Genomic DNA, 26,237 nt, shown 5'->3' with positions numbered 1-26,237 from the left:
GAGAATTATAAGCATTTGACCAAAATCAATGACATAATGATGTAGACTGGAAATCAGATCGGCATGGATATTAAACATGTGGATATCCATGCCATTTCCAAAGTGAACTTCCCTAAAGCCCCATTAAGGGTGGACGTGGAGATGTCTTGTTTTGGGGAAGATTATTGCCAGTGGTCCAAAGTAGGTTCATCCATATTCTCCAATTTCCCTCTTGTGTTTCAGCTCCCATGTCCCATTTCCAGCCATTCTAGGGGATCTGTTCATGGGTGTAGAAACCTGAAGAGGATGAGAGGCTAGTAAGGTCCTGAGGGATTCTACTAAAACAACTCTTAAATTCAAGCCTCAGCTTTCTAGAAAATATTTATAGTGATAATGTGGGCAGGTCTTGAAAGGTAGGATGATATTTTTACCACAAACATTACAGTGTCCAATATATTGGAGGTTAAGGATAATAAGTACTTAAGGTTGACTTCTTTCTTGGGCCACAATAGCATCTTCTGGTAGACATACTAGACTAGAACTAATGAAGTTACCTAGTTTGGTAATGAACATCTGCAAGAAAACAACACGCTCAGAGAGCACTAAGGACCCCAGACATAGTGGTTGACAAACAAAATCACCACTTATTGTACTCAGAAAAAAAAAAATCCTGCCCCATATTAAACCACATATTTTAATTTAGAATTTAAATTGATCCCTACAGTACCGTACTTAACTCTGCCCTTTCATTGTTGCCGGTTCATGTCCTAACTTTTTAAGTTGCAGGTCTAATAAGTCTTCATCCCTTTCTTGGACAAGAAGAAAATATACAACTCACAGCTGGTCCCTTTTGTGAGATTAATGGGCATCAACAGCAGACAGAGGCCAGGCATTTCATCAGGTACAAAGTGATGCAAACCTTTCAGATGTTACATGGAAACCATGAAAAGAATTACTTTTTACACTTTCTCACAATAGACATACCGGTAGATATTTTTTTCCTATTAAAAAGTAGTGCGTGGAACAAGTTGCCATTTATGCAGGGGTGTATTCATGCTTTACCCCCATCCAGTTTTAACCATAGCCAAAAGAGACAAAACATCATTCTTTACATAATGCTTTTTTCAATGAAAAATTAACATATGCAACTTTTTAACAGTAATTTTGGGTGGTAGATATTATATAGACTACAAACTCCTCTAACACTCAAAATGTTCTGTGCTTGGCACATTCAAACGTTTCTGAAGCTTTAGAATCCCAGCTACTTTCAGAATCCATGGATGCAAGGATCTTTAAAACAAAAACAAAATAGCAGTATATACTAACTACTAACCAGGAACCAAGCGAAAGCAGTAAAAACATTTTTGGGGGGGATTGTGTGGATGTGTAAGTGTGCATTTTTTAAGTATTATTTTTTCTCAGAGATCAAGTTAATTTTTAAGTTAGTCTATTCACCATATATTTTGGGAATCTATTAGACTTGTGCGGGGGAAAAAAGTAAATTGTTTCAACCTCTGCGATAAAATTAGTTTTATCTTTCTTACATGTGTATATAAAAATTAATTTGCAGACATCATTGAGAGAGAAAGAATGGTTTAATCTTGACATGCCTATGGAGATTCTCAGTCATCCAGGTCCCAAAGGTGTTTTTTCAGGAGGCAACTGGACTTTCTTGTTTTTCTTTGAAGACGTTTCACTTCTCATCCAAGAACTTTTTTTGGCTCTGACTGGATGGTGGGCAGTTCCAAGAAGGCGCCATGCCCATTTGCACCACTCAGGTGACCCTGACAACAGAGATAAACCTCCAGGTGGCCTCAACAACTTTCTAAAAGAATGCAAATGACTAGCTGTCTGCAAGGAAAGTCCAGTTGCCTCGTGAAAAAGCACCTTTGGTTTAATCTTAACAGTTTAAACTAAAAAAAAAAGTTACCATTCTGTTTTTTTTTCAATAAAAATAAAGGCTAGACCAACTAAATTAATATATTGCACACATTTCTAGAATGTATCAGTCTATCAAGAAAATTTAGAAATTAGTTCCATTATCAACCACAAATGATGATATTTTACAATTAAGAGGAAACTAGCTTACTGTTCAAGGGTTTTTCACTACAGATGTATAGAAACTTCATATTTAGAGGCAATATATTTGAATACCAAATGCTGGGAACAGAATGGAAACACTCTTGCCTTATTTATGGTGTTTGAAAAATGTGCAGGTAATCTTTGCCTTACAACCACAACTGAGTCCAAAATTTCTGTTGCCAAGCAAGACAGTTGTTAAGTGAATTTTGCTCCATTTTTACAACCTTTCTTTGCCACCATTGTTAAGTGAATCACTGCAGTTGTTAAGCTAGTTCTTAACAACAACACAGTTCTTAAGTGAATCTGGCTTCCCAATTGACTTTGCTGGGACAGTGCAATTGTCATAAATACAGGCCAGTTCTCAAGTGTCTTAATTTTGATCACATGACCATGGGGATGCTGCAATGGTCACAAGGGTGAAAAATGGTCATACGTCAGTTTTCTCGGTGCCACTGTAACTTTGGGCACTAAATGAATGGTTGTAAGTCAAGGACTACTGCATGTTGGATTAGAAAGACTCCTGGTCTCAGGCAAGAAGCTTTCTGTTCACGGCCGCCCTGTCTTCTGGATACTTTGGTTTTGTCTCATCTACATCGGTGCAACTATTTTCAAAAGAGTTAATGAAATGTAGTAGAAATTCTTACATACCTTCAGTAGAAATGTGGGTATATAATGAAAGAGGAAGTGAGAGCATGTTTTGAATAAAGATAAGGGCACATCTAGGAATTTTCAGTTACTTATAGTCATGTTATTAATTTTCCGACATTATCATATTTTTTAATCCCAGGTGAAGACATAATGTAGTTGCAAATACTTCTGTATCAATCTGAGACTTAGCTAAATCATATCTACCAGTCCTTTGTGCAGCATTTCACCGTCATTCATTCAGAGATACTGAAACTGAATAGACTGGTTCAATTTTCAATTTGCCAAACAGCAGCCGCCTCCTGATCCTACACTGCAGGTTTTCTGCTAGTTTCTTTTCTATTTCAATATACAAAAAGACTATAGGTAGAATAAAATATGCTGCTCGGTGGACCAACACTTGTATTATGAGAGCTTCTTCGTGCATTGGTGATGGAAAGAGAAAGGGTACAAATCATCCCACTGAAGATGAATTCAGTTTGAGATGAATCTGAAGAAAAGAAATGGCTGATAAAACTCCTGGTGTGCAAGAAATATTTGTTGGCAGCTTTCTTTAATGTCAACACTTTTGTGATGCTTAAGGTTAATGAGACTGTCAACATGATTGTCTGCAAATCCACATATCAAAGCAGGAACCCCATGTTTTTGATGCTGCTTATTACTGCCTTAGATCCCAGTGCCCTTCATGATGCTTTAAAGGTTACAACTAATTCAGAATCCTTTTTTAGCAAAATGATTAATTGCTTTGAGTTCATCTGTGCGCCTCTTTTTTAAAATTATTTTTTCAGGTAATATGAGAAATGCTTCCTCTCTACTCCTGGCCATGATTTTAAGGATAACTTGCTGACTATACCCACATGCTAAGTCTATGTGAAAGGCCAAATCATAACAAGGGTGAACTGGAGAAAAACAAGGCCTCAATATATTTCAAATTATTGTGACTAATGTTTCCTGTAAGCCAGCTCCTTATTTACATAATAGAATGCGGGCTACATTTGCAAAGCCTTTCTCAGGCAGAATTTTAGCATCTCTTTCAAAGCCATGAAAGCACTTTGAATGTGAATTGGATGCTTCTTAATACTAACTGGATCTTTTTGATGCAGTATTACAATCAGGTCTCACAGCTCTGCACTCCACATATGCCCAAGTAATGTCATTTCCTTACAATCAAATAGTAGAATATATAACTCTACTAAGATATCTAGAAAACTGATATATTCACACACATACACCCAATAATTGTTTCCTGTATATTTGTGTTATTTTAATTTTATTATCTTGCTGCCACTGAGGTTGTTTAACCAAGTAGAAAGTTAAGGTCTTTTTCTGCCCCCAAATAAAATTACAGCAGCATGCACGGCAAGTGTAGTTACATTTGTGTATTTGAAAAGAGATGCTTGCTGCTGTAAGTGCAACTGCAGAAAGAACTAATTCAATTCAATTATATTTTTAGACTTTCAGTGTGACGTGGCAAAATGTGAGATCTGCCGTGAGCAACCTCTTAAAGAGATCATGTTTGGATGTATAGCCGGGGAACCCAGGGAAGCATTCTTGGGCAGTAGCCTTCCAGCCTGTCATGGGAACATTCTCCCTTTGGAACCTTTCCATAGCCAGTCCACTGTTTCTCAGCTTTAAGATTTATGGACTTCAACTCCCAGAATTCCTTGGCCAACATGGCCGGCCAAGGAATTTGGAAAGCTAAGTCCATTCATCTTAAAGTTGAGAAACACTGCAATAACCCATTGCTTTTCAAAATGTGACCAGATCATCCTGTTCTATCTGCCCTTTGAAAGTTCTGCTTCAGCTAATAGAGAAATGGGTCAAAGTTTGCATGTAGACAAATTTTACTTTATGAAGTAAAATCTCAGGTATTTTAAAATTTCTCAAATGTGAGCCTTATACAATGATCGGTAATTCTCTAAAATGGAAATAAACAGACACATAAATATTCTACTCCTAAATTAGGCTCTTTCCCAATATTTACTTTTGAGAGGTCACAACTTTTAGGATGAGGTGTATATCTCAGTAATAGAGAACCCCTCCACAGAAGACTTCAAGTTTAATGTTGGCATCTACCTTTCTTCAAGGTATACGCAACTGATTTAAAACATTATATTGACTGCATTAAAATTATGCAAAATGTGTTATGCTAGTAATCTTTTTGATATGCTGAAATAGCATAACTCCTCCATCTGATTCATTCCCCATTACATCTTTTTTCTCTTGTGCAACATGTATAATCAAAGTTTAAGGGATCTTAATGTTTTAATGTTATTGTATTGATTTTTGCTAAATAATAAACATCTTTCCATAGCTATTTTTTGTTTAAACTTGGAATAACTTGTAGTTATAGACAGAAGTTAATATTGGTAATAAAACTAGTCAATAATGATCAAGCCCTGTTCCACCAAATGTGATTAATGAATTGATGAAAAAAATACAGACAGTATGTGGAACTTATTTGCCGATTCCATCTTCTAAAATGTTGCTCATTTTGATGACAAGGTATCACTGTAAGCACAGGCATGAAACATTTCAGTTCTAATTCTAGATATCCTACCTATCATTTGACTGCACGGATTGCTTTAAAAATGTACCTGTCCCTGATAATGGGGGAATGAAGTTGAATTGTGGAATTGCTCCTTAATAGCTGAAACTTTTAGCAACACATTTTTTTCAAGCACAAAAAGGTTTATTTTTTCCCCTTTTCTTGAATATATACAGTCTCTTGGTAGCGAGAGGTTATACCACTGACCATCATATACAAGGGGCTGAAACAGGTTGTACAACAGGCAGTCGTGGCAAATGGGAAGTTTCAGTGCAAGCGAAAGGGGGAGACACTGAGAAGACATTTTCGGTGTTTATGCTCATAAAGCATACATACATGAATCTAAAATAAAGTCTCAAACAATGTAAAGATACATGTTACAGAGAACAGAAATCTCTTACTATAGATGTATTCTCCCCAGGCAGAAGACTGCGTCAAGTTCTACAAAATTCAATTCTAACAGAATTGACGGCATCATATTCAATGGTACCAACAAAATATTGCAGACAGTTCTTGAATGCTCAAAGTACAGTAGACTCATACAAATAACAGATGGGCAGCGCAAAACAGCTCCATCCCTTCAGCAGGCAGTTTAAAAATACCGCTGCCATATTGAGAGTGGCAAAGTGCAAGCAGTGTGCCTTCAGCTTTAGTACTGTGATTCTTTTGAGTGTGTGCCACTATATTCGTAGATGGGATTCTTCGCTCCTTTTCCACCAAAGGAACAAAGACTTGCCAACCTGCAAATAAAGAGTGGCTCTCGTGTGCCTTTAAGACTGACAGGTGAAGATGCAAATTCTACATACGGTAACATAAAGCGAATGTTAAGAAGGAAGGAAGCACAAGTCAAAGCCAATTCCATTTTCATGGAGAATACTTTTAAGCATTTGGTGGGCAGGCAGATCACATGCAAGGAGATTTCCGTACTTACAAAGATCTTACAATAACTTTGACCTGTCGTCCTAATGTCAAGAATTATGGTTAAGTACATTTCACACATGAAACATGCAAGGTTCCTAATGTAACTGAATTAGATGGTTCAGAAGATGGCAAAAAATGTTACAGTTGAATATCAGAGGGGGAAGAACATCTGCCTGCCAAATTTGCTCTTTGAAAGAAAAAGAGAGGTTGTCACTTGCAACTGCTTTTCCAGAAAGACCACATAACAATTGTTTTCCTCGAACACAGAGATACAACTTACATTCAGGCTCCTTCAATAACAACAAAGCGATTCATTTCATTACCCTTTACTCAAAGGGATGGAGCCCCAGTCAGAGAGCAGGTAACTATTTAAACTACCAAACACGCCATTGGTTAAATTAAAAGCATTTAACAGGAGAAAAGAAAACTGGTCCAGAATTTCGGATGTAAACTGTCACCATTAAATTTATACCTTTATATTTTTTGCAAATAAAAGAGTTAAGCTTTTCCCAAGCAGTTTGTAAATAAAGTACACCTTTCAGTTATTGTTATGATTATTTTAACCTTCCCAGTTTGAACTGAAAAGCTTGAATTCAAGGCACTATACTCCTGTAAGATCAGTACGGTTCTCCTACCCATCAATTCAAGTACGTTAGTGTTGAACATAGCTGTTTCAAACACCAGAGAAGAAAATCAATCGTCTTCGGCAACGAAGGAAAAGGAAGGATTGCCGAAGAGCACATAGATTGGTGGGAAAGCATTTCACCGGGCCGGCCTGAGGGGGGCATGGCTAATGAACTAGTGAGCCTGAACGGGGCCAGCAGGGAGAAACAGACTGCCTAGGAGCTAAGCACTGGACGGTTGCCATTTGGAAGTCAGCTACTGAGGTCATTCCAAATTAGGGCCTCTGCAGGGGCACTGGAAACAACTGGAAGCTATTGGGGCCAAGAGCTGGAAACTGTGCAATGCTCTGGCCTCCTCTCATCCCCGGCTGGGTGGTTGGGCCCGACCAGGGCACTCCAAAGAAGGTCGTAGGGAGAAGTCCTCCATACTGACCAAGAGGCATCACATAAGGATTGACTGGGCCAGTTAGGAGAGTACCTGGCTTAGGCACTGGCTGGGATGGTGGAACTCCAGAAGTTAATGCAGCTGACAGTGGACAAGTCACTGGAACAACACACTTTTTCCCCATTCCTGTTCTTGCTGCATTAACCTATAAAAGCAAACATAAGAAAGTGTAGCTGTAATTCTTGTTTCCTCTTTTACAGAGCAGTTCATAGAAATTATCATTGTCAACCCATCTCTTTAACCCTCTGTTTGGAGGATACATGCTGGACATGCTCCCTCCTGTGGCCGAAATGGCCAATAAGAGGATGAACGCACAACTCCTTCTCACGGTGGTGCTCTAACACAACCCCTTCTCATGTTATAAACACCAAGGGAATTCTAGCTGAATCCAATGCATTTTTAAGTAGGGCAAGACCCCTCCACCAAATAATCATCATTTCTCTCTGCAGGAACAGTTAACAAATGAATGTGACAAGTCACCACTTTCCTTAAAGCAACATCAGCTACGGCTATTTCTCCAGCGGTAGCTGATATTAGCTGGAGAACTTTTTTGTTATGCACATTTTAAAGAGCCAATGGCTAAATTTGGAAAACTAGTCATCTATAAAATGCTATAAAATGGAAAGTATGTTCCCAAAGCATCCAATTGTAGTAAGTAGTTAACCCTTTCCCTCCGTTTGTTAAGTAACTGCAATAACTTTAAAGTCTCTCCCTCAGATGTGTTTCTACCACTTGAATAGACATTTGCATACAGACACAGAGTTCTTCAGTCAGTTTCATATCCAGGCACAGCTAAACTAGATGAAAGAAATTTTGGATCACTGAGAGCAGCTGACATTTTGAGAACTATGAGGTTAAATATAGACCAAAGTATTGCTTGATTCCCCCTGGATCTGGTTAGCGGGGTTTAATTTCATAAACGATTTACAACTTTTGACAGTAATTCCATTAAGTTAACACCTACTCCTGAACAATCTTTCTTTGAGGCAAATCCCAGGGTCCGTAAGTATGAAATCAGATTGATAATTACACCCAGGGACTGACCATTCTTAAATTGGGAAAAGTACACAAGTACACAGATGAAAAGCAAAACATCTTAGGGAATGTAAACGTGTCTTCATTCTTGGCATATTTTCTAGAGGTAGTTCTCAACTTACAATCACAATTGAACCCAAAATTCCCATTGTTAAGCAAAGCTGGGTTGTTGTTGTTGTTTTGCCACAGTTGCTAAGTGAATCACTGAAATTAAGTGAATTGTGTAGTCTTTAAGTGAATCTGTCTTCCCCCATTGACTTTGCTTCTCAGAAGTCATCTGGGAAAGTTATAAATGGTGATCACATGCCTCTGGGAAAGTGCAACTGTCATAAACAGTGCTTTTTTTCTATAAAAAAAAAGGTGCCGGAATTCACACGTCATACAACCCACCTTGCCTACCCTACAAGGTTCCATCCAAAAAAGGTGCCGGAACTCCGTTCTGGGTGTTCTATGAGAAAAAAAGCCCTGGTCATAAATACATGTCAGTTGCCAAAGTGCCTGAATTTTGATCATGTGACCATGGGGATGCTGCAATGGTTGTGGGAAAACCAGCCATAAATCACTTTTTTCAGTGCTGTTGTAACTTTGGTCACTAAACAAATGGTTGTAAGTTGAGGACTACCTGTACATCCTACTGTATTCTGTAGAATTATTCTTGGGCTAGCAGCCATTTAACTTAATTGATTCCTAGATCAGGCTGACAAGCCAAAGCTCAATTCAAATTCCTGTGCAATATTGATTGTGTGAAATACTAATCTGAAAACATTATTTACTGGTGTCTTTCTTCTAAAACACTGCATGTTTTTATTCTGGGAATAAAGAGAATTTGCTCGAAAAGAATGGATTTTATTGTTGCTAAGAAAGAAAAAGCTGTTCCAATATAGTTGTCCCAACCCAAGATATCATGTCTTGCTAGTAGAACAAAGATAAATAATTTATAGTTCCATGGCCAATTTTTACTTTTTTTCAGAATACTCCATAATCCAGGCAGAGGTTCTGGAATAGGAAATAGGTTTGTTTCTGACTAACATTAAGTTGAAGAAGTAAATCAAATCTGCAGAATAATGTGCTGTTTCTCTCTCTCGATTCTTTAACCAAGGGAAATACCAATAGTTGTTATCTGAGGAATATTCATTATTAAATATTCAATATTGCAGAATAACAACGTGTATGATCTGCAGCAAAGTATAAAAACAGGGGTGCCACAGAAATGAACATATGGTCAGAACATAATTGCTATTTCACTATATTTACTATTGTGGCCTTGTAACATATTTGGAAAAGCTGTTTAAGGACAGATAAAGTTGTTTTGCAGAATGGATTTGGCTCAGGACACTTCATTTAGGCAGAGGGGCCTGCCCTTTATGCCACAATTGTTCATATGAGTCTTTCCCCAACCTTGGTGCCCATTAGATACATAAACTTCATTAGCTTAAAATTCTAGCAGAGTCTGGTCTTAGTTAATTAGCCTCAATCTGTAAAAAAATCATTTTAAAAGAAGTTATATCTATACAGGTAGTCCTCTCTTAGCAATAATTGGGACTGGAATTTCTGTCACTAAACAACACAGTTATAAAACCCCTCATATGACGAGTTGCTTAGCAATGAAAATTCTGGCACTTACCGTTGCTATTATTAGGCAAATCCCACAATGCCATTAAGTTCGATGTCATGTGGTCGCCATTTTCAATCTTCTGCCAGCTTCCCCATTGAAGTTGGCAAAGGAGGTTGCAAATGGCAGTCACATGACTATGGGGATACTGCGATTGACATAGTTGAATGGTCTCTGAACAAGTGGTTATTAAGCAAGGACCACATGTATAAATAGTTTTGCAATTGTGGAGTAAGATATGACTGTGACCATCACATATCTGGGCACTAAACTGACACAATCTTGATGATATGTGGTTATTGTATATACACATTATATGAAACCTCATTTGATTTTTTTCAGAACTTCTTTGTTGATTGATTTGCAAAGAATTATTCCAGAAAATTCAGAGCTAAAGAAAAATATAACTAATTTATGATACTGGGGGGAAAATCATCCAGGATATGAAGAAACATTGAGAGATTTGCTGGCTTCAAGCTTCATTCTTTATGACATCACCCACTAGGACACTCAATCACATTTTTATATCACACAGTACCGTGTAGATGGCTTTTCATTGGAGACTACTATCTATGGAATGGAAAATTGTGTTTTGATTATTTTCAGCCATTATTCCTCATTTGCAATGGTTGGGCCACTACCCATGCTGATTTGTTTGAGTCTCCATTTTAAGAACACATTACATCATAGGAGGAAGGGAAATTACTGTTTTCCCATTTTTACTCATAGCTTTTAAATGCAGATTAATGCCAATTAAATTCCACCAACATTTCCAATGCTTTGTTGTACTGGTAAAGCAACTGAATAAATGAGCAAGCCACATGAAGTACCATTGTACAATATATATGATTAATTTCCACAATAATGGAATTATCAAACACAAGAGTCTTCATCAGATATGTATAGTGAAAAAGAGAAACGTTGAAAGATAAAATATTTCAGACTAAAATATATAGTGACTGAACAGTATTTTGCAAGGTATTAGCCAAATCAGAGGATTTAGGAAAGATATGGATTTTAAAAAAGATAAAGAGAAAATGCTCAAAAGCTCTTAGATCATAAGAAAGTAGAAAGGCCTAGGTAACAGAAGTCTGAGGAAATAAAAAGAGATTTTTAAAAAGCCAGAAAGTTAAAAAGGCACGAGAGAGAAGAAAAGATCAAGATACTTAACTGGACTGCGAAGGAAGAAGGTTCGAAGACTAGAAAAATAAAATAGCTACTTGAAAAGATGAAATAAATCTGGGTTTCATATTTATTAGTTCAGGGACTCAAGAATTGCAGTTGAGGAACTTATTGTGGAAGAGACAAGGTAGAATTGCTCAGTTTTTTTTTCCAAAGTCAGGACAAGAAGAGAGTTTAAATGATAAGGAAGTAAATTTTGGTTGGACATCAGGGAAAATATTTTAACAGCAAGAACTAATTTTTAAAGAGTAAATAGACAGCCTTGGAAGGGTATAAACTCCTTCAGGACAGGTGTTTAGACAGAGGCTGGATGGCTAGCTGTTAGGGATGCCAAAGGAGCAGATTCTTGTATTGGGAGAACATTGGAAGAAATGCCCTCCAAGATCCCTTCCAATCCTTCTGTGATCAATTTGGGTTATCTTTAATAGGATTTTTCACTGTTTTTCCAACATTTGCACTATTTTTGTTTTACTTTTTATTGTTGGCTCCTTGAGCTAGAAAGCCAGGTATGGAAAAATAAAAATGAATGAATTAAGGCCTTTACAGCATCCTGAGTTTTAATTTTTGAATCTTTATGCCTAAAGATCTTGGTAGCCAGATTTTATATTAACCACGATTCTTCTTTCAGATACAGGAAGACAATGATATAAAAATGCTGGAAACTACTTATGGATGAACTTTATTTTTCAACTTATACCTGAATTAATAGAACTAGAATTGTGCTACCAAGTGTGTTTAAATTTTGTAGAAATCAGCTGAGCATAAACATTCTTATTTTTTTTCTGGCTTACATTCGGAAGCCACCATCAGTGGTCAGGACTCAAGGTCTGCAAAGGTATTGAATATGGACTTCTGCATTCATATATGTATCTACAGTATTTACAGTATCATCTAGTCCAACCCCCTGCTGAGGCAGGAAACCCTCTACCATTTCAGACAAATGGTTGTCCAATCTCTTCTTAAAAATTCCAGTGTTGGAGCACCCACAACTTCTGGAGGCAAGTCTTTCCACTGATTGTTTTATTTTGCTCACTTAATCCATTCTGAACACTATGCTCCCATTCAAAATTCTAAATGTTACTTGAATATTATGCTGCTCATAAGATAATACAGGTAGTCCCCACTTACTGATCAGTATTCATCCACCATTTAAAATTAGGATAGCAATGAACAAGGAAACTTATGATTGGTCCTCAAAGTTGTGGGCATTGTACCATCCCATTACAATTCAGGCAGTTGGCAACCAGCACACATTTATGACAGTCACAGAGTCTCATGGTCATGATTGCCATTTGCAATCTTTACAGCTGGCTTCCCAAAAGCAAAATCAATAGGAAATCACAAGTCATGGTCTTGAGACATTGCCCTTAATAACTTATTGTGATTCACTTAATTACTGCAGCCAGAATTGATGTTATAAATCTGTGTGGTCATGTGACTTTTCACCTTACAACCTTGTCACTTAGCAATGGAGTTTCTGGTCCCACAGTTCATAAGTGTGGACTACAGGTACCTGTACACCCAAACCACTGAATTGCTACAAGCCTGTAGTTTACTTTGCATTTATTTTTTTTCTCCATCTTTAAGTCATGGAAGTCTGTATCTTACCCAACTTGCAACACTCAGGGTGTGCGTACACACTCATATTATGTAGTTATATTTTGTTTACATTTATCCATCAATCAAGGAAATAGCCTCCAGTAGTTCAAAATTCTATTTTCTTACTTTTTTGTTCCAACAGGTATTACTTATCAGTTTAAGCAATATTAGAGAAAGGTCCTCATATGAACTCATGAGCTATTAATTATATTCTACACATATCCATTAGATGGAAAGAACAGTGAGCTATTGTAGCCCCCTTTGTGCACGACTGATGTCAAAAACAAAAGAGCACATCTTTGTTGGCTGCTCATGCTTTTCAGCCAGGTTGAGAAATCATGTCCTTTATTACAAGAGTTCCTGGTGAAAAACAAGCAAAGAAAAGTAAATTCTGTTTAGGCATGGGGTCGGGGAGGGGGGAGGAAGTGTGAGCTATACTGCTTATATTGTTTTGGATATCAAATAAAACAGGACAAGAGAATTCTTGTAAGATTTTATGAAACTGATCCAAGAGTCACCGGCTTTTTCAAGTAAAATATACAAAGTTTTTTTTTTCTTAGAGAAAAGGATGATGCTAAAAGGAACGGAGCTGTTTGTTGAATAAAAATAACACGTGTAGTATTTATAGTGTATGGTAAGGAAAAAAATAGTACATTTGCACTGAAACAGCATGCATTCAACTTTCGTGATTAGATTTGTTTGCACAGCAATTATGTATACATATATATTGTAAGAATGTACAAAACCTGGTAATAAAAATTCTGTCTCCCTCAAGTACAGTACTTTTCAGCCTTTTCCTTTTCTTAGATCTCACCAGAATATACAGACATTCTTTGGAAATGCTTGGCACCACTTTATCAAAATCCTGACTGTATCAGGTGAGTACGTAAATGTGAGGGACTGGTTCAATTGCAACGATGGTTGCTGAAGTGTTACCCTCGGTTGGGCCAAGGCTTGGGAAGTACAAGTCTACTTCTTCCATTTAATTAGTTGACTGACAATGGAATAAAAACAATCATATAGAGAACTCTCTATTAGGGGGCTTCACAACTTTAAGAACCTTTGTGTTATTATAGTGTTTTTGTACTGACTAATCTCCTAGACATGTATGTATTGTTGCTTCAGAGCTGTAACAAAACAATAATGTCATCACATGTACTTTTTGTTTTCAGAAATGGAAGCTGTGTAGTATTCAAAAAGAGCATTGTCCATAATCAGATACCTATTTGCAGTAACCAGATAGAAAATATATATAAGTTTCTGGGAACTTTTCTTGTTGCTGAGGCAGACCCTGCCATTTGGCTCCATCCTTTTTCTATTCTCCATCAACAGTACAATCTATATCTTTTAATATGAAATATTAGAAGTCTGCAAAGTCACTACTATGCAAATGAAATTTTTAATTAAAAATATGATTTAAAGAAATGTTTAAGTGTACTTGTTTCCTATGAATTTAATTGTTTTAATGAAAAGCGCCTAGCTCCTCATGGATAAATATGAATACATCCCTCTCCTTCCAATGCCATTGTTTTCTGTTATTATAACTTAACAGAAAAGTTATTTACTGCTTTTTAGATTCTGTGGAAGTAAAAAAAAAAAAGCAACGATAATCTGCCAAGGGAATCCAAGACTAAAGAATAAATTCTAGCAAGGTAGCTTAAGCAAACCACTTGATACTTTATAAACAACACTCATTAGATGTTTCTCCTCCTTTTCAAATATATTAAGATTCTTCTCTCATGCATCTCCTCCATGGAACAGAAAATATACAAATTTCTGCATAAATACAAATAAATAAATAAATAAATACACTGCCCTGATTCAATGGCCCTGGCACATTATTTATGACTTGGTCAATCCAGATGTTTACAGTGCTGCCAGTAAAGAGTGCTTGCCCCATTCTTATATGCTAAAGAGGATGGATCTAATTTATATTCTATTTCAAATGCCACCAAACTTCAAAAAGTATTGGAGCAGCCTTGCTTGCAATAACTGTGTTTGAATTCTGTAGGCAGAAAGAAGAGAATGGGATGATAATTGGTTCAAGCCATAATATTATGGCTCTAGTTTTGCATATATGTTTATTTTACATGAATTCAGGGACAGATGTGTTTGAAAATGATAAGCTAAAGCACTGAAAATGGATAATGGAAGTATGGTGAAGTGAATACATTATACCCATCTTTTACTTTAAGCCACTCTGGTATATTTAAATATATTTCTTTATATGAAATGTTATGCATTTATTCAACTCAAAGTGATCATTTACAATGACATCTGAAGCTTTTTGTTAAGAAGTCCCTACTGTATTCAGTCAGACTTGATAGGTATTCATTCATAAGTAAAAAAAAATCAAGCCACTGAACTAAGGGGACTTACTTTTGAATAAATTTATGTAGAATCATATTAACAGTTGTCACTACTCTGTTCTAAAGTTGGACTATTGGCAGAGTCACTTGCAAAATCCACTAACTACTGTCAATACACCAACTATGGAATTAATGATACTTTTTGGGAAAAATACATAAAATAAACTTCATTGATGTTGATTGAAATTATTTAAGACAGGCAATATTTGATTACCAGTGAACATATTGCTGTGTATAAACTATTTCCACAATTTTCAATTTGCAAAAAGTTATATACTGAACCATACATATATCGTCAAGCTCAAGTCCAAGTTGATAAAAAAAATTCTTAAGTTATTTTTAGCAGTCAATGAATTGAAATGGATTTTATATGGAATATGCTTTTTTTGAAAAGCTTATGTCCTCCTCCAAACATCAGTTTTGCAATGGCTTTCAGACCCAAAGTAAAACGTAATGCTCTTCAAGGAGTGCCACTTACTCCACAAGTCTCATTCTGTGTCTGCATGGGATTAGCCTTGGGCTCCATGTCTTGCCGTTTTTGATTCTGTTTAAGTTGGTTTAAGGATGGCTTTGCTTGCACAGCTCCCACAGTTTTGCTTGTCCATTGATCCACCAATTTGTGGAGATCATCTGTGAAGGTTCCTTTCTTGTTGTTACTGTTGTTGGCTTGTACCTGAACCTGTATTGTTGTTTGTGGCAGAGGATCTGGGTATGCTACAAGGCTGTTTGTTGAGGATCCTAAGATATCATGGAAAGGTAAGAATCAATTATATGCATATATAAAAACATATTTTTTTTCTTTTCAGTATATTTATTACAATTCATGGTGTTTCTGAAATTGCTATATGTTTAATCAATTGGCTGCTTCTTCTGAAGAACATTTTTTTGCTTCAAAAATGGTCTTCCAGTAGCATAAACACATGTTTAAATATGTGTTCAGAGGGATTTTAGTTTTGTTATTCAGAGTATTAGTTTAGCCTAGGATAAATTAAATCTTCTTTCCTCACAGAAGCCTGTTTATTTTTCTTGAGTCATAATTGGATAAAAAAACCCTATCTTTGCAGCCATTAAAATTTTTATATTTCTGCAGAATTCACAAGTACCGCCTTACTCTATTCTGAAATGAAATGCAGTTTAAAGATTTTACTAATCTTTTCCTTGTTTAAAAAAATTCAGTTTTGAGATGGTAGTAATGAATGACACAAGTGGTCATAATCTGAAAGACTATAAACATGGTAAGTAAATATATTCAATCTAATTATAAAAATATTTATACATATATCCTGAAACTGGGACGACTGTTGTTGATACCATTACTCAAAGTATTTTGCGATAGAGGCATTAAAACCAATTAAGTAGCAAAGTGAAATAAAGCAGTATTGACAATTGACTGATGAGTCTGAAATAAATTTTTTTTCCAATTATCTCAAAAACATGTATCCTAATTTCAAAATGACCAAAATTTGAAGCAGAAAAGTTCAAAGTTGCATTGAAATGGTATCACATCCAATAAACTAACATACTAAATGACTATTTCTGCATTATGAATTTGCAGAGAACACAAGCAACACTATTAGTATTTGTTTTACTTACATAAAGCCTTATGCCTTTCTTTAAAACTTCTCATGCATTGAACTAATGTGAATTCTTATGCTCCTTGAAAAATAGGACAGTGAAAGTGCTCCCCCCAGTTTATACTTCAGTCACTGTTCAGTACTTCAAGCATTTCAACAGAGAGGAACTATTGAACTGTATTAGTCAGCCAGCCACAAAAGAACATTATAAGGAAGCCGAGTTAATTAGCAAGCATATGACTCAGCTTTATCTTATTAAAATACACATGTACATACTGAAATTATGATGATCTTGCAACAGGCATGCACCCAAAAATAGCACGAACATGCAAAGCTATGTTTAATTCATAAGCAGCATAATTTAAATGCCATCATCAATGCAGTCTGCCGTTAAATAAACCACTAGATTATATTTAAACAAAGCAGCCCATGCTCAAAAATAAATACCAAAAAGCCAAAAATAAAAGAGAGAGGGATAGTTACTACTACTGTGATCTTTGCCTAGACATAGTCGTTTCAGGGTGGACCCTACAAGGTAAAATGATACAAGATATATAGAGTTAGGTAAGACTAAAAAGGGAAAAATGAAAGAGTCTGATGGACAGTCTTCTGTATTTTTAAACAATAAAAATAACCATTATGCAAGAAGGAACAGACAGAAAGTCAGCAGTTCAGGTGTAAAAGAAGAAATAATGGGGCTGCTCAAAGCCTATAGAAATTTACTGCTATGAAAATAAAACATTGCAGAAGTTTTAATTGGCTCCTACAATTTTCGTTACATAGAATAGTATTTCTAATCAATGTTGCTTCTGAATCAGATCCTATTCTGTGTGCACAGTAAATGGAATACCTCTGATTTCTCTCAGTTAATTATAAAAATAAGAATAGACTGGTAGCAAGAACTTCCTATTTCAGGTTTTAGATCGAGTTCTGCAGAACTAAGGCCCATCAAATTGAAAGTATATATTGAAATGCAAGACAATGAATTGCTTTATCTTGATCTTATCATCAAACTGCATTTGGACCCTTACAGCTCTACTGTATAGGAGATGGCATTTCCTATAATTCTTTATTATTTGATGAGATGGATAGAAAAATCCTACTGCTTAGTTAAGAATACTCAGTTGAATCAAATGCAGTGTTAACAACAGGCTAAAAAGACAAAATAAGGAGATCTATTTATTCTGACAGAAAGTCAGCAGGAAGGTTATTAATTGGTCTAGCTCTAGATGGCTTATTTTTTTCTTTTTTATTTATCTAAACCTACCTATTTTGCCTTTGTAATATTGCAGTGGTGTCACAGGGGGTTATTCAATGTTAGGTGCAGGTTGGTACCTCACAACCGTCTATCATCATTAATCAGGTGGTTCCTAATATGGTAGAATGATTATCTATCTTTTCATGCAAACACAATCCAAGTCATTCCAAAGTTTGACAGTAATGCATGTATACATGTGTGTACATGTCTATACTTATTTACTCCAATGGCATTGATCAGTTTGAGTGTTACATGGGCCAATCTTTCAAATAGAAAGAAAACCACATGTTTCACCTCACCAAGCCTTGTGCTGAATATTTATTTTAATTTTAGCCAAGGGAGAGACCTTCATTGTGATACCATCACACAAATGCCATGACCTAAGTATTAAAATGTCAGGATGCAAGTACATATCAGCTGCATTTATATTGTATCTCCCCAGCTGTTTTGTCATTTTTGGCGTTGTCATCTTTTACCATAGATGCTGCTGGCTTGTTATACTGTCTACATTCAATCTCTCTATTGGTAACTCTCAATCATGTAGGAATAGCAGACTCCATAATGTTTGTGCACATCAACAAAGTACTTATTTTAGTGCCAGAACAATAAAATCTGATTATAGATTAATGGATGTCTGCTGATATGGAACATGAATTGGGTCTAGCTCCAAAATAATAATTGTACATTAGTTATTTATACTTCATGTGGGAATCAAAATATGGTAAAGAAATAACATGAATAATACTTTCATAATGAACATATGATTAGATATAATTCCTTTCTTTCCATAGTAATCTCTCAAAAGAAGGTCAGTTTATATCTCTCCTTCCTTCCTTCCTTCCTTCCTTCCTTCCTTCCTTCCTTCCTTCCTTCCTTCCTTCCTTCCTTCCCTTCCCTTCCCTTTTCTTTCCTATGCTATGCTATGCTATGCTATGCTATGCTATGCTATGCTATGCTATGCTATGCTATGCTATGCTATGCTATGCTATCCTTCCTTCCTTCCTTCCTTCCTTCCTTCCTTCCTTCCTTCCTTCCTTCCTTCCTTCCTTCCTTCCTTCCTTCCTTCCTTCCTTCCTTCCTTCCGATAAATATGACTGAACTCTTTGGTTTTAGTTGGGACCCTTTTGGAAAAAGGATCAAAGTGAGTGATAAGACCATGCCTAAATTTAACATATTTTCCTATGTATTAGTTTTTCAGTGGTCTCTTCTGAGAATTTCCTTGTAGTAACCATATGCAAATGCATTTTTGTTTATATACAAGATAGTAAATCCTTAACCATCTTATTGATTAAATAAGTAACCATCTACACAATCTAGTACGTTTGTACTTTGCATGGTCTTTAAAGTTAGTACTATACAACAATTTAGTTTTAAGAGACCATATAGCCGAGATGCCCATATAATTAGATTTTAAGTTTATAATTACAATGAATATTCCCAAGCATTATATACAGATTTAAATACTATTTTTTTTAAAAGAGAACAGTTTCTATTCAAACTACTATAAATTAAGTATTTTTTCTAGAAATGTGTTTCCAGATTTTAAGAGATTTCAATGCATTATGTGCAATTTTGGTTTCAACTTTCTAAAGTAACCTACAGAATTATATTCCCTTTACATGTGCCCATAAAGTGTAAGAAAAATACTGTCATGATTTTGCTGGTTCATCAGATGTCAATTGGTATCCCATCCCAATAAAATTCAGTGAGTCATTTTGTACCACATAAAGCAATTTCACAGCTTAGGGGTAAAAGTTAATCTCTGAGTATTTTCCTATAATCTCTGAGATATTTACTAAGAACTGGAAGACTCCTATGAATTACAAGATGAATAGAATACACGTAGTCCTCAACCTACGACCACAAATGAGCCAAAGATTTCTGTTGTTAAGTGAGACAGGTGAATTTTGTCCCATTTTACAATCTTTCTTGCCACAGTTGTTAAGTTAGTAACATGGCTGTTAAGTGAATCTGGCTTCCCCATTAACTTTGCTCATCAGAAAGTCGCAAAAAGTAGTCACATGATTCCAGGACTCTGCAGCCGTAATAAATATGAGTTAGTTGCCAAGCATCTGAATTTTGATTACGTGGCCATGGGGATGCTGCAATGGTCATAAGTGTGAAAAATGGTCATAAATCACTTTTTTCAGTACCACTGTTAACTTCAAACAGTCACCAAATGAACTGTTGTAAGTCGAGGACTATCTGTAAAACAGTTCCTCACCTATCTTTGACCATATTGGTCTACAAACCCAATGCAATTAATAACATTGGTAGCATAACATTAACAATTGCTCTGTAGAGCTTAGCTGTCAAAAACAACTGAATATTTCATTCTGAACATACTTATCCTGGAAAGAGCCTTATATTGAGCCAAATCATTGGCTCCTTTCAGCCAATATGGTAGATGGTGAATAAATGCCCAACTGTTAATAGCAATTAGCACTAATTGTCCCAGGTTTTAGGGAAGATTTTTTTCCAGTTTTCCTTGCAATTGCCAAACCCTGAACTTGGATCTTCTGCATATATATCATGCATGTAGTACCACACAGAACTACCAAATAATCCAAGAATATTAGATTTTTTTATCTTGAAATTATAACTGAATTTTAATATTATTGTTTTCATATACAAAGATGTTTATGAATACTAAAAACACTTTCATTGTTAAGTCTAAAAATGTGGACATTATTTTATTGAAAATAGAGAGCAAGAAGGATGAATTTTAAGTAGCTTTGTGCCTTTGATTTGTACCCCTGTAATAATGATAGAGATGTATAGTTCCAATGATAAAACTTTGATGAAAATGAATACTGAATTTGCTGAATGTTAACTCAATATAAATATCTCTGTATAGTGGCACTATTTTATCTTACTTGTAACTATGGCTTAGATTTTTCTCATTAGTACAATATAGTCTTATTGTACCAAAATATCCCAAAGTATTTTGCCTTATAATAAGCATTTGTTTTACAAAAACAAACTTAAAAATAAATATTTGTGACAACTGGTTGAATAGCCAATTCGTATAATCATACAATCAAGAACAGTCTAGTTTTAGTTGCATCTGGACAGGATATCAATAGACTATTCTGAGAATGGCATTAGGAATTTTAATTTATTCTGTGCTTTGATGAACTGCTTGTTGACTTCATCTCTGAGGTCACATAAGGTCATAAGAAAAATTAACTGAGTAAAGTGCTCCAGCTAGATGAATGTCTAATAAAAGCCATATTGTATTTTGTGATAACCAAACAATCACATTAAAGAAAATTCATTTAAAGTAACCCAAAAGTACAGAATGTGGGGGAAAATGCTGCCTAGAAAAGATGGTGTTAAAGAGCTAGCAGGAGCATTTCTCAGCATTTCTACATGCAAGGGAGAGGAGAAATAACATAATAATAACAACAATAACAACAACAACAAAGTGGATATAAACAGTACTGTATATTGTTTGAATACAGCCCTTGTGCAGACGTTCTACCCTTCAGTGACCTTCTAGAATAGTATCAGCTTGCTACATGCATGTCTTCATAGTCCAAAGCATGTGTGAAAGAGACCATTCGTCTACAGAAGCCTGGGTTTCGATTTGGTATCACCGGAATCAGGACAGCAGACATTTACAATTGTCACATTGCAAATTAAAAATTACTTCAACGCAAAAAATCACATAAAAGATATGTCCAAGATAAGAATTTACCATAAGACCATAGAATAAATTGATGAGATCTTCCACACATGCTTTTGATACCCAGGCATGAGCCAAAAGCAGTGTTCAAAAGCTTTCCATATGAAACAAAATAAATTAAATTAAGATGATTACTTTAAAAAAAGGGAGGGGGGGAGTGATTGTCTACAAGAAGGGGCTTCCTGCCAAGCATATTAGATAAATCGATAAAAAATGAGTTTTGAAAAAGATGATAAAAGAAAGATGGGCTGTGATAAAATACAAAAGAACAAATACAAACAGATGGACAAAGACACAGGTCCACTGAGGAATCTGGTACGAGGTTTGCTACTAGATTTATAGGTCACTCTCTCAGACGTTTGGTGGAAAACCGTCCAGCCTGCAAATGAATATAAAGGGAAGAAAACAAAGACACTTATAAAGTACAAATAGCTGCGATTAGATGTCACCATCAGTCATATCAGCTTTGTTAGTTAATCATCCACACCTCCATTTTAACCTTGCCCCAGAGGAGTAAGTTCATGGGCTATAAGCAAAAGGGTGTGAAAACAACAGCAGAAGAAAATAGATACTTTATAGGATTAGTTGGGCAGAACATTCAAACCAGAGGTGACCATTTATAATCATCCTGACCCTTTGCAGCAGTGTAAGGGCTCTACTACTACCACACCACAATGAAACTAGGCCATGAGAGGTAACACTGCTACTACTGAATGTAGTAATCGTCTAATGAAGCCAAAATTGATGCCATGTGATTAAAGAGTAATTATTTCTAAATTTCATTTTGCAGGCCAGTAATACAGTTTAATCCAAAAAAATTCTGCATATGCAGGAAAGGATGGGGACTTAAGAGAACCAAAGAATATGAAGCGAGATAAAGAGTAGTCGGCTTCCGATTGTGAATCATTTCAATCAACAATGGACAATTTTACTGATCTTTTTTTTTAAGTGCTCTATGCTCTACTGGTTAACATTAACTGTATTTTGTATTTATACTCTACTAATTTTCCTCTCATGGCTCATTTTCAAAATGAACACTAGCAGGTTAGACATCTATCCCTTGCACGGTCAGTGAAATTGCTATTAGATTTACATCAGTAACTTTTCTAGTTGTATCGCTGTTAGCATCATTTCTACAGGCTTTGAATCAATGTGCTGAGCAGATGTTTCTTGGTGAGGTTGGGGCTGGACATTCTCCCTAGCTAAACCTACCTCACAGGTTGTTTTTGTGAGGAAAAATTGGAGCATGGAGTGCTATATGTACCACCATGAGGTCCTGGAGGAAAGGTGGTTTAGAAATCTAATCAGTAAAGCAAGTAAAAAGAAAGCCTTAAACTTCCTTTTCTCACTTTAACACATATTTTTGTTCCCCTGTGGAAAAATGACTGTTTTAAGCATTGAATAAAAGATGACTCTGAAGATATAAAATCACCTTGGCCAGAATTTCCACGGACATCACCTCCTTCAGAAGCTACTCCAGAGCAAATATCAGAGGACAATGAAGCCTTGACAGAACAAGGTTGCTGAGTCTGAACTGAGCTCTCAAGTATGGCTGATGTGGACACAGTCAGTCCGGTTGCTTCAGTAGAGTCTGTTAGAGCTCTAGTGCTTCCCTTAACCAAAGGGTCTTTATGCTCTGATATATTGCCTAAACAGGATGTATGCAAAAATCATTAAGCTTGGAAGCAATAAGAGAATCTGAAACCATTATCTGAAGAAAACTTAAAATATTCTGAAGATTTTTTAATTGACCAAAATCCATTGCTGATACATGCTCAGAAAACCAGTTTCAGAGAATTAACCATTTCTGTAAATTCTCATTATATATAAAAATCAACAATGGCTATAGTTTACAATTTTTATCCATAGTGTAGCATCAATGTCTCCAATGTGATGTTCGCAGACACTAATGTTGGTCTCCATCAAGTCCATGCTTCACCTAATTTTATTTATCTTGATTATTTTAATGTTTAAAGAATGAAAGGAAAAGCTTTCATACTGCCAAGTGATGCACCAATCTCAAGAACCATCCTTGTTTCTTAACAATGTTTCGGACAATGTAAATAAAAGAGGAATAATCACATAAAGTAAAAATGAAAGGAACTTACACCAACTGTTTAATATGGTTCAACCTAATTTAATTCCCTTCCCCATGAAAACTAAGGACAAATAAAGCCAACCTATAGATCTTTACCCCCTTTCCTTTGATTGAACAATACAATTGCAAAAAACAAAAACAAAATCCTAAGAAAATAATCGACAATTTGAAATTTTCACTGGATGTATGTTAAAAGGAAAATATCACTTTTAAACATACTTGTACTTGATGTTTTGAGCTGCTGGATAACGGGGTTTAGCAATTTCCCAGTTTTTAATTTGTGCTTGCTTGTTCTTCTTCGGCGGCCACTTGGTGGAGCAGAATGAAGAAATCCGACATTGGGTGGTAGTGGTTTTCCCAGACGAAGGTACAAAGTTTCTATTTCTTTTTTCTGTTGGGACTGCAACTCAGCAATTTCCTTCATGTGTCTGAAGAATAAACATGAAAACACTGAAAGAAAGTAACTCTTAAATTAAGACATCTCTATTTCTAAGAACTCTATTTCTAAGAAAATGTCTTAGGATATGCATTTTTATTACATCATTATCAAATATTTTTTAAAAAAATTACAGTGCAGGACATAAATTTCAAAATGAAAATTGGTGGCTCCCACCATGGATTATGGTTCAAATATGAAAACCATCTCTATGATGAAAAAGGTACATTTATGCAAGCTTATGAATCATTCAGGAACAGTGAAGACGCCAGCATATATATTTTAAGGAGTTGCATGATCAAAACAATGAGAACAGCAAATTGTTTTGACAGCCAAGTGCTAAATATAGTGAAAGGACCATCATGAAAAAGCAAAAAGATTCAAAAAAAGAAGGCTCCACTATACAGAATATAAAATAAACCAAACAGTATAGAGAGGTTTTTGATAGGGGAACCAGAAGAATAATCTATCTATAAATTTATTTGTTAAAAAGGTAGTAATAGGATAGGAGAAAATGCAATAGTTACAAAGAAATGACTACTTCATTCAAATGCAATATGGTCAATGAATAAGGAATAAAGAAACTCAGAAAAAAAGAGTTTGAAACCCTGAAAAACTGAAACAAGAACCAGAAGACTGGAGATTTTTGAATTTGGCCGAGAATACTGATGATTTTGTTTCAAGCATTAGTAGGGGATGTCCTCTCATCAAGAGGCAGTACTTTGATTGGGTTCAGAAGCTAAATGGGTAGTACTTAGATGAAAAATCCAAAGGTAATATGAAGGCTGTAAGCTAGACTGTGAAGTCCCAGGCTTGTATACTACCATCTCCAAAGAAAATCACTTCTGTATTGCTGCTAAGAAAACTATGTGGCCATCAGCAGTCCAGTTCAACTCAAAGGAGACTTTGCCATTAAAGGCAAATAATAAATAATAGTAATAATTTATCAATGTTAAATTAAATTAAAATTTATTAAAATTGAGAAAGATTAAAGAACCAGTACAGTACAGCTGAGTAAATCAAAACTTTTGCTATGCTTGGATGTCTGAAAATACAAATGAACTGAAATTCTACTAACGAAAGTTGAAGAGCACGGTGAAAAAAATAGGACTACAATTAAAAATAGGCAAGTCAAGATGAATGGTAATAGGTCCAGCAACCAATTTAAAAAATGACACTAAAGATAGCATTTACCATTTAGGATCAACTATCAACAATTAACAGTAAAGAAACCAGCAATCAAGCATTAACAGAGGAATAGAATCAAGATCACGTGAAGTATTAATACCACTTTACAATGCCTTGGTAAGGCCACACTTGGAATACTGCATCCAGTTTTGGTCACCACGATGTAAAAAAAGATGTTGAGACTCTAGAAAGAGTACAGAGAAGAGCAACAAAGATGATTAGAGGACTGGAAGCTAAAACATATAAGGAACAGTTGCTGGAATTGGGTATGTGTAGTCTAATGAAGAGAAGGATGAGGGGGGACATGATAGCAGTGTTCCAATATCTCAGGGGCTGCCACAAAGAAGAGGGAGTCAAGCTACTCTCCAAAGTGCCTGAAGGCAAGACAAGAAGCAACAGATGGAAACTAATCAAGGAGAGAAGCAACCTAGAACTAAGGAGAAGCTTCCTGACAGTTAGAACAATTAACCAGTGGAACAACCTGCCTCCAGAAGCGGTGAATGCTCCAACACTGTAAGTTTTTAAGAAGAGACTGGACAGCCATTTGTCCGAAATGGTATAGGGTTTCCTGCCTGAGCAGGGGGTTGGCCTAGATGACCTCCAAGGTCCATTCCAACTTTATTATTATTATTATTATTATTATTATTATTATTATTATTATTATTATTATTATTATTATTATTATTATTATTATCATCATCATCATTATCATCATTATCATCGTCATTGTTGTTGTTTATTTATTTATTTATTTATTTTATTTATTTAATTTAATTTATATGCCGCCCTTCTCCCGACAGGGACTCAGGGCGGCGCACAACATATTTAAAACCAAAACATATATACAATCCCCCCCTTAAAACCGAATTAAACCGAATTTTAATGTTGCGTCTTCCGAATATTTAAAACCCAATGTAAAATCCACCCTAGGTCAGGTCCGCTTGCTGGAAGAGCC

General features: G+C 35.7%; 1 protein-coding gene across 1 annotated transcript in view; it reads right to left on the bottom strand.

The window, feature by feature from the left end:
* Positions 1 to 7,073: 7,073 nt before the first annotated feature.
* Positions 7,074 to 26,237, bottom strand: part of WNK2 (WNK lysine deficient protein kinase 2) — a 106,014-nt gene continuing 86,850 nt past the window's right edge. Inside the window, exons 23-28 of the mRNA XM_029284461.1 lie at positions 23,866 to 24,086; positions 22,993 to 23,208; positions 21,841 to 21,939; positions 17,098 to 17,142; positions 15,519 to 15,778; positions 7,074 to 7,388 (exon numbers count right to left, since the gene is read on the bottom strand). Coding sequence (XP_029140294.1) covers positions 7,074 to 7,388; positions 15,519 to 15,778; positions 17,098 to 17,142; positions 21,841 to 21,939; positions 22,993 to 23,208; positions 23,866 to 24,086 — 1,156 coding nt within the window. The remainder of the gene's footprint in view (positions 7,389 to 15,518; positions 15,779 to 17,097; positions 17,143 to 21,840; positions 21,940 to 22,992; positions 23,209 to 23,865; positions 24,087 to 26,237) is intronic.

This window comes from Protobothrops mucrosquamatus, unplaced genomic scaffold (genome assembly GCF_001527695.2).
Source record: "Protobothrops mucrosquamatus isolate PMUCROS unplaced genomic scaffold, P.Mucros_1.0 scaffold617, whole genome shotgun sequence".
Classification (NCBI taxonomy): domain Eukaryota; kingdom Metazoa; phylum Chordata; class Lepidosauria; order Squamata; family Viperidae; genus Protobothrops; species Protobothrops mucrosquamatus.
Note: the sequence above shows the minus strand (reverse complement) of the source record. Positions and strands in the feature narration are given on the sequence as shown.